Source organism: Mesocricetus auratus, unplaced genomic scaffold (assembly GCF_017639785.1).
Source record: "Mesocricetus auratus isolate SY011 unplaced genomic scaffold, BCM_Maur_2.0 Super-Scaffold_15014, whole genome shotgun sequence".
Classification (NCBI taxonomy): Eukaryota; Metazoa; Chordata; class Mammalia; order Rodentia; family Cricetidae; genus Mesocricetus; species Mesocricetus auratus.
Window position 1 is genome coordinate 15,396,054 of NW_024429186.1, and position 9,808 is coordinate 15,405,861.

The 9,808-nt window shown below is 49.4% G+C and overlaps 1 protein-coding gene across 1 annotated transcript; it reads left to right on the plus strand.

Moving 5' to 3' along the window:
• On the plus strand, positions 1-9,808 carry LOC101837937 (alpha-1-antitrypsin-like protein GS55-MS). The gene is made up of 5 exons (XM_005068272.4): positions 1-47; positions 1,729-2,357; positions 5,491-5,761; positions 8,034-8,184; positions 9,228-9,808. The coding sequence occupies exons 2-5, from the start codon at positions 1,730-1,732 to the stop codon at positions 9,447-9,449; spliced, it is 1,272 nt and encodes a 423-aa protein (XP_005068329.1). The 5' UTR covers positions 1-47; position 1,729; the 3' UTR covers positions 9,450-9,808.

Genomic DNA, 9,808 nt, shown 5'->3' on the forward strand with positions numbered 1-9,808 from the left:
TCTGTCCAAGGCAGCTGTGAATACATCAGACTCCCACTCTATGTCTTGTAAGTAAAACTTTCTTTTCTCCGGCCTGCGGTTTGGGCCCCAGAGCTCCTAATTTTTTTCTTGGGGATATGGTTCTCTACATGATTAGAGACCACTGCAGGGACAGCTCCAAGAATAATGCAGCTTTGCAGGCCTGCATGTCATAGGGCCTAGAAGGCTGGTATTCAGAGGTTCTTATTACAGAGGGAAACCTGTTCTGAATGGAGGGGGCAATGAAAGATAAAGCTTCACTGTTGGAGATACAGGCTTGTGGTTATATATTGTTTATGATTCATTAAAGCTTGCCTAAGAGTACAGAAAGCAAATCTGGTGACAAGCCATCGAGCCAGGCAATGGTGATACATGCCTTTAATCCCAGCAGCCATACTAGCTAGCTATAGAGCCAGGCAGTGGCGGCACACATCTTTAATCCCAAGACTCAAGGGACAAACTGGTAGATCTCTGTTAGTTGAGGCCACACTGAGCTACAATGAAACTGATCCAGTTCTAAAGAGAAACACCTCACACAAAGGTGACCTCAGCACTTGGGATGACTCGCCTTTAATCCCAGCACTAGAGACGTATAAAAGGAAAAAGGTTTCATGTGAAGCAATTAGTCTCTAGCCAAGTTGAGGAGAGCATGGCAGTCTGAGTGAATCTGAAGAATAGTGAAGTCGGGGGCGATCTGAGGATCGCCCCTTTGGTCTGAGGTAGAGATAAGAGCTAGTGACTGGCTGCTTTGCTTTTCTGATCTTCACTTGAAGCTTGAACCCCAATATCAGTCTCTGGGTCTTTTAATTTTCATGTTACACGAACTGTGTAAGAAACCTGGCTCTGCCACTAGCTGGCTGTGGACCCCAAGGAGGCCATCTGACCCGCCTGGGCCCAAGTTTTTGCTGGACTTTGGGGACTAAATGGCATATTGCTCAAAGGACAAGACGGTGCTGGGTAGACCATTAGGTGGGGGTTCAAATAGGCCAAGTGAGAACTCAAGAAGATGGCATTCTGAGGAAGGCCACCTGGTGGGTAAAAGCAGGAAACTGCCCGAAATTGAAGGAACAGGAGGCATCTGGAAAATGGTTTTCTCGGGTAGCAGAAGGATGTCGGGGCTGTACCAACAAGGGAATATAAATCTATAAGCCCCCACTTCTGCCAAACTCAAGAGCAAACCAGTGGGTACAGAAGAGGTGGAACCTAGTCTGAAGGCCTCAGGCTCCAAGGGACAAGCAGGTCAGAGAAGGGCAGAAGCATGCACCTGGACAGCAACTGGCTGGCACAGGGGCTTCGGGTGAGTGGGTGGAAAGCTGGAACATATACACAGGCAGTAAGAGATCAGAGTTCAACTCCAAAGCTCACAGGGAGCAGTCAGAGTGGGTTTGCTATAGTCTACAGTTTGGTTGAGTATCTGTCGGCTTCTCCCTACTCTGTTCTCACAGCAGGCCTGGCATAGTTTGTGGGCAGGTGTTCTGACCTCTGTTCACACCTGGGGTCTCCACTGGGAAGGACAGAAGTTAACTGAGTCATGCTATGATCTGCCAGATTCTTGAGCCTGACGGTGCCCAAGATCTTGCCAATCCCTTAGAATTCCCAGGTCTCCCCATCCAAAGCGAACCTAAGGCCCCCAAGAGCAGCAGGAAGCCGCTCTGGAGCTTTGTGTCTCGTAGGGCCAGACTGAGTGGAACTACTGCTTTCTTTATCTAGGATGGCACACTCCATTCTGTCTCTCTGGCTGCTGGTAGCTGCACTGGTTCCCCATGCCTGTGACAAAGAGACACCACTAGCATCATTGACTCAAGGCCTGTCACCAACACCAGTGATTCAAAGGAAACGACCCCCCATCTTCAACAACCAAAAATTTGCCTTGAGCCTGTACAGACAGCTGCCAGGGACTAACAAAAACAAAAACATAATCTTTTCTCCACTCAGTATCGCTGTGCCCCTCACGCTGTTGGCCTTCCAAAATAAGCCGGAAGCCCGCCACCTGATTCTGAATGATCTGGGGTTCAGAGATGCCAAGGACCTGGACAATGAGGCACCCATGAGCTATGGGAACCAGCTGGGTGCCCTGCTGCGTGACGATCAGTGTGGAATCCAAACTGGCAGCTTGCTGTTTATGGACAAGAAACTAAAACCAGAAAGCAAGTTTCTCTCACTAGCCCAGAGCGCCTACAGCAGTGACGTCATCCTCATCTCCTTGGGGGACTACGAATTAGCCCACAAGCAGATAAACTCAGTTATGCGAGACAGGACCCACGGGAAAGTTAAGAGGCTGTTGAGGGATGTGAAGGCTCTATCTGACTTGCTTCTGGCCAATTACAACTTCTTTAAAGGTTGGTGAGCCTTAAATGGAGCCTTGGCAGCGCCTTGCTGACTGGAGACTTACTCCATTCCTCTAGATCTTTCTGGATGTTCTCAGCTCCATTGGCTTGGAGCAGTGTCCTGCTCTTATCCAGCTCTGTTGATCACCTCTAGATGCCTCCCTCTTGAGTCCTCTCCCTTATCCTTTCCACCTGTGTGTGTGTGTGTGTCTGTCTGTCTGTCTGTCTGTCTTTCTTTGTATATTACTCTCTGTCTCTGTCTCACTCTGTGTATGTTTCTGTCTGTCTCTGTCTCTCTGTGTGTCCCTGTCTCTCTGTGTCTGTCTCTCTCTGTGTATGTCCCTCTGTATCTCTATCACTATCTCTCTGTCTTTCTGTCTGTCTCTATGTATGGCTCTCTGTCTCTCTTTGTCTCTGCCTCTGTCTCTCTCTGCTCTCCTCAATATCATCTAGCCCTTTGGGTCATTAGGAAGGTCTTGAGAAATATTTCACTTAGGGTATAGGGAGGTCAGAATCATTTAGATTTATTCCAGTTATTAGCCTTGAAGGGAGCATCAGGAGAAGGGGACTTCCTGGGTGGAGGAAAGCTCCCATTTGGAGCATGCCAAGCACAAGCTGCTCCATTCAGAAGGTGATCAGGTGGCTGGCAGGCATGGGGATCTGACATGGAGTTGGGGGCCTTCTGTGCACAGGAAGGTTGTAGCCAGCTTTCATGGTCTAGCTCACTGAAGGGAAGATCCCAGGATAGAGAAAGAGCAGGAAAGGAACGCCATGATGTGCCAGCATTGCGCTGAGTTCCCAGGAGAGAGAACGGCACCAAGGTTGGGCAGAGGAGCAGAAAGGCCACGCTGAACTAGGAGAAGTGTCCAGCTGCATGGCCAGCAAGAGCCACTGGCAGCCTGGTCAGGCAGGTGTGGAAGGACAAGGTACCCTTCTGTGTGGTGGGTTGAAGGCAACTTGATGAAACAGTTTGAGACAAGACATATAACGCTCCCAGAGCTCACACTTGTGTGAGGTAGAATGCAAGGCACATTGGCATAGCCCCAGTGGTCTTCCAGAGGTGTGAGCTAGGCAGTCACACAGGGCCCTGCTGGTGTCTTAATGCTCTGCTGGCATTACTGGGAGGTGATTTTTGAGCAAAGGGCCCCTCCTCTCGTTTGTCCTTGAGTCCTAAGAGTAATGTAGCTGGTCCTGGATTGACATGCCTCATCCTAAGACTTAGTAAGGAGGAAAGAACAGGGGCCTCCATCTATAAAAGGAGCTTCAGATTCTGGAAGGGAGAGGTCAAGAATGGAAGAAAGGAGCAGGATAAGAAGTAAGTATAGGAGAGGCCCAGACAAGGAGTCCACAAGTGTGAGCTCTGGGAGCATTATATGTCTTGTCTCAAACTGTTTCATCAAGTTGCCTTCAACCCACCACACAGAAGGGTACCTTGTCCTTCCACACCTGCCTGACCAGGCTGCCAGTGGCTCTTGCTGGCCATGCAGCTGGACACTTCTCCTAGTTCAGCGTGGCCTTTCTGCTCTTCTGCCCAACCTTGGTGCCGTTCTCTCTCCTGGGAACTCAGTGCAATGCTGACACATCATGGCGTTCCTTTCCTGCTCTTTCTCTATCCTGGGATCTTCCCTTCAGTGAGCTAGACCATGTGAGCTGGCTACAACCTTCCTGTGCACAGAAGGCCCCCAACTCTATGCCTGCCAGCCACCTGATCACCTTCTGAATGGAGCAGCTTGTGCTTGGCATGCTCCAAATGGGAGCTTTCCTCCACCCAGGAAGTTCCCTTCTCCTGATGCTCTCCTACACGGCTCAGTCAATTTCCCTGATTCCAGTCCAAGCCTGACACATGACGTTCCCATGCCCTGGGTATCTTTTCTCCCCACACAACATGCTAAATCTGACCACTGTCTCAACCACGGCCACTATTCTAGTTCTGTTTGTCAAGTCAGACTAACTCTTACCCAAGTTATTATGACTGTGCCCTCATTTTTCCTCTTTATTTCTTTGGGGTGGGCCAGGGGGCGGCTTGTAATCCTATTACCGTGACCTCCTACATCCTGGGACTTCAAATGTGTGTCCCTGTATCCAGCAGCAATTGCTTCTTAATGAGTCCTGTCTTCAACTTGTCTCACCAAGAGCCCTTGAATGCCCTCTCTCCTACTCCCTACCCTTCCTTTCCCTCAAAGCACCACAGGCTACTAGGAACATTAGCCCTACCTGAGCTACATGATCCCTGCAGTTGCTAGTTTCCCTGTTACAACCTCTGTCAGGTGAATGGCTTTGACCCTTCCTCCTCTCTTCTTCCTCAGTGATGGGCACTCCTTCAGGGTTCATCTCCAGCTTCCAGAAAGTCTTTCCTGACAAGCTCCCCGAGAGAGATTGTCAACTTTAGGAAGAAAGCAAAGGACCACAAAATGTCACATATATTTAACAATTGCTATCCCTCCAACATTCAGATGTAACTGGACGTCCTATCTTTTGTCTGGGCACCTTCCTTCAAAGGAGGTGTCTGTGGAGAAAAACAAACTTTTGTTTGGTACATGAAGTTTAAACTACTTCTTGGGAGTTTGGACGACAGTGGCCAGGTGGCTGGCAGGTATGGGGCCTGGCACTTTGAGAGGTGTAAGCTTGGGAATTAAGGACTTAGAACCCCAGAAAGCGGATCATTTTGAGCAGCTAAAGGGAACAACTTGATTCTGAGTCTGCTCCTCCTTTCTCTTAGTAACTCTCATGATTTTCTGATTATCTTTCTCAAGGCTGTGGACTGCTTTGTGCCGAAGTGTGGGTTCTTCTGTAAAACACCAGCCTTTACCATATCCAGTCAGGATTAAAGGCAAGAAAGTCAGTTTCCTAGTCCTCCCCCTGTCACTGGCCCTGGTAGGAGCTCCCAGCTCAATGTATCCACAGTAGCCTCGCTCAACCTGGCTCTGAAGAGCTGACCACCCAAATCCTGGCCAGATCCTCAGTTGTTTATATTCCCTTACTTCATAACATCTGTGTGGACAAGGATCTCTCACATGTGCCTGCGTGGCTGGCCACAAGAAGCATTCCTGGTGTGGATTGGCCTTAGGGCCTCCCTGATGGACAGTGTCATGTGCCCTGGATATCACTGGCCCCTCTGATTCCTGTGCACTCACTCTCTTGTCAGGGACATGGAAACATCGCTTTGACCCGAAGCTCACAACAATGAAGTACTTCACAGTACATGAGGGGGTCCGGATTATGGTACCCATGATGCAGCGGGTAGGCTGGTTCCATTCGCAGTATTTCTCCCACCTGCACAGCTATGTTCTCCAGATGCCCTTCACCTGCAACATCTCAGGAGTCTTCATTCTTCCAGAAGAGAAAAAACTGGAGGAGTGCGAGAAGGCAGTACTGGAGGAGAGTTTTGACACATGGATTCAGCCCTTACCACTGAGGTGAGAAACCAGCTATTATCACCTTCCACCCAGAGCTACAAGACCTTTTCCACAGCCACCTTGGCTCTGGATGAGAGGTGGAGACACTTCTGGTCTTTGGGATATAGGATCTGAGACTTGGTCACACACTTACTATCAGACAGGATTCAGCCACTCACATCTCCCAAAGATAGGAAAAATACACAGAACATAATCACCACCATCACCATTATCACCACCATCACCACCACCATCATCACCATCAACACCATCACCACCATCACCATTATCACCATCAACACCATCACCACCACCACCATTATCACCACCATCACCACCATCACCATCACCATCACCACCATCACCACCACCACCATTATCACCACCATCACCACCATCACCATCACCATCACCACCATCACAGTTGGGAGACTCATTCATGGCTCCGATGCTTTGTCTACTCATGAAGGCATCTGGAACTATGATCCAGCTCCATTAGGCCAATGCCTGGGAGTCAAAATGGGGGGAGATAGACTCATGTCCTTGTGCTTCAAGCATTTCAGAAATGAAAGTCAGTCAGATTTGCTTTTGGCATGTGATCATCTCTGGGTCTGTCACACACAGCCTCCATATGGCTGCTGGATGAAGAATGTCCTTTTGAATGTTAGATTTTTTTTATGTTTGTTTCTTACTTCATTCTCCCTAACATAAGCAACAAGAAAATACTGTGTGTATTTAAGGTAGACAACATGATGTGCGTGGGCATAGTGAATCACTGACCATACTCAGCTACTGAGCCCAATAATTGCTCGACACAGGTTCTGTTTTGCATATGTATCAGAAGCCTCCACGTAGCAGTTGGAACTACACAGTACAGAGTGAACATCTCCAGGTCCAGGGCTGCATGATAGAAATCCAGAAATATCCACCCTGCTTGAGTCAAGCAACACCTCCCATTTCTTCTCCCCCAGCCCCTGGCAGGCACCCTCTATGTCCAAGTGTGAGACTCTTTTGGTCTTGTGATCCAATGTGTGAACACATAACATCATCTGGTGTCATTCTGAGACACAAACAAGAAAATGTGTTACTCAGTCTGCCCTAGGATCTTTGAAGCCCAAGACAGGGGGAAAAGCTTGGCTAAGCTGAAACACAGACAGACAGAAACCTTTTTTCCAGCTGGACAAGGGCAGTCACAGCCTCTCTGAGAAGTAATACTACATAGTTCAAGGACCCTCAGCTTTCAGGAACAGTGTGGCTTTATGTCCTAACCCCTGCAAACCCCACAGCTGACAGAGAGAACCCAGGAGGTGAAGAATGAAAGTCAAGTCTGCACCACTTCAGCAGGTTCTGGGTGGAAACTTTCGGAGTCTGACCTTACTGTTTCTTTTTCTTACACATTTAAACACAGTAAAACTTGAGGGACAGGTTTCCATGTGACAATTATCACAACAAAGCTTCAGGCATAGCTCCATAGAAACTCCCTCGGAAAGCAGCAAACCACCTGTGACTTGACAGTAAGAATGACTTCTATTGGCTGATAGCCAGGGTTCAGGGCTCAGGGCTCAGGGCAAGGGCCTAAGGAGGGAGGAATTTTTTTTTTTTTTGGTTTTACGAGACAGGGTTTCTCTGTATTGTTTTGGAGGCTGTCGGTCCAGCCTGGCCTCGAACTCACAGAGATCCGCCTGCCTCTGACTCCCGAGTGCTGGGATTAAAGGCGTGCACCACCACCGCCCGGCAAGGAGGGAGGATTTGTAATAAGCACAAGGATAGAGTCTGTTGACGGAGGATGAAAAGTGCCTGGGACCTCTTTCATAAGGATGGGTTCCATTGACTGAGAGATATAAAGCTCAGAATTAGGGCCTAAACAATGCCCAGGATTTGGGAGGATTCAGGAAGGCTGGCCCATAGAATAGCACAAAGACCATTAGGCTGTTACACAACACCTACCTCAGACTTCCAGGTGACCAGGTGTACTGTGCATTTCCTTCATTTGAAAAAAAAAAATGGGTCAGCGAGCTTAACAAGGCTCGTCCCTCCAATGCTCGCTTTAAGCTGTGCCTCCTACAGCTTTGGACGAACTCATAGCCTCGTTGATGCCCATCTCATTTTCTGAGCAAGCCCAGCATTGCCAAGAGGATGGGAGGAAACTGCCTTCAGGAGTCTCTGGCACGGCCCGCCTGTTGCAGCCATGCAGCACAGAGCTGCTCTTGTTTGTTAGGGAGTCCCCAGGCTGGGGTGGATTATTAGGCAAAGAGGTTTCAAGTCCATTTTCTTCTTCTATCTTTCTGAGTAGCATGGGGCGGCTATTTTTCCCCAAATTCTCCATTCCTGTGACTCTTCGTCTGGAGAACTTCAAGTATGCTTCCAGCCGCCTTAATCTGTTCTTTGAACACATGGACCTCTCGGGAATCACCATGCCAAAGGCACCCCTGAGGGTCACCACGGTAGGTTAACACCCTGCGGCCAGGCTCTTTATGCTTAGCGGTTTCCCTTTCTGAACTCATTCAGGGAGCACCAATGAGCACCCACAGTATTCTGTGAACTCAAAGGCAGAAATGGTGATAACAACTCCAGTCGAGTCCTGGGCCTGGCCGTCTCTCAGAGATGGCTGGCCTGGGGAGACAGCCAGGAGCTTGGGTGCTCCAATGCTGGATATGTCTATGCACCAGAGGGCCCTCGTACCCCCTGGTGACATGAAGGCACTGTAATTGCAAGCGTGGCGTCCTACAAAAATGGCTTTTCCCCATGATGTGTCATCCCCACCACCACACTGCAGACGTTAGGAAGTTAGGTAAAGCAGAATGGGAGTGGAGTCATCCATATATGGGGGCTTCTTCTGGAATGGGGGAGGACTAAGTTACTGGCTGGCAACGTTGCAGGGGAGGCCCAAAGAGCAGATGCTGGACCGAGTGACTAAATGGTTGCATTCAGGCCACATGGAGTATGAGGGCCATTAGGGACTTCGGCAGGAAAGGAGCTGATGGGAACTGAGCCAGTGGAAGGAGAGTGCTGAAGGCCACCAGAGAAACAAGCCAGTGAGTGACAGCAGAGGCAGGCTTCACAGAAAAGTGCAGGAATAGAAGGAGAACCTGGAGAAGACTCGTTTCAGGATGAAAATTCCAGGATCTGGTGGCTTGGGGTGGGCAAATTACAAGAAAGCCATCCTTCCGGGGGGCAGGGCAGTGACCACGGCATATGGGCACAAACGGTTGCTCCCCAGAAAGCCAGGAGCAGAGTGAGGAGCACAGCCACAGTGTGAAGCCAGTGGTGGGTGGTGCAGACTGAGTGGAGAACAAGCCATGGTGTTCTTGAACTCTTGGAGATGCAGAGATGAGCCTCCTCTCTGCAGTGTCGTGTGCCTCCCTCTAGCAGGACAGTGCTAGGCCTGGATTCTGGGCATCCTGGGCCCAATGCAGCATGACATTTGCTGAGGATGGTGTTGGCACAGCCCCTGCTCCCTCAACACTGTGAACTTTGGTCTCCAAAGGCACTACACAGGGTGGAGCTGACCATGGATGAGGATGGAGCAGAAGAGGAAACCATCTCCGGCTTCCAAGGCATCCCCATGCCATTCCTCCATAACCTCAACTTCAATAGGCCCTTCCTACTATTAATTTTAGAGGAAGCCAGCCACAACCTTCTCTTCATGGGGAAAGTGGTGAATCCTACTAGTGTCAGATCGGTTCCCAAGACAGAGTTGAGAACCTAGAAGATAGAAAACTGGCCACAGCTTAGGAGAGTGACCAGCCTATGATGCCCACAGGAAGACTGGAGTTGGGGCAGTGAGTCTGACATTCCTTTGCTCATGATTGCATCTGAGGTGGTGGTTTTCTAATCTGTGGGGTAAGAGCAGCTACTCAAAGGGGACCCATGCAAAGACAAGAAGACAGAAACATAGACTGAGCATCAGTATGGGAGAGCTCCAGACATGGTGTCCTTTAAAGAAGGTGCCCCATGGAGGTTGGAGCTGGAGGCCCTGAATTCTGATTTTCTCAGACCCTCACTGGATTATAGTAGAGTTCTATTCCTTTGAAGATTGTTTCAATAAAACAGCAAATGAGAATGTTA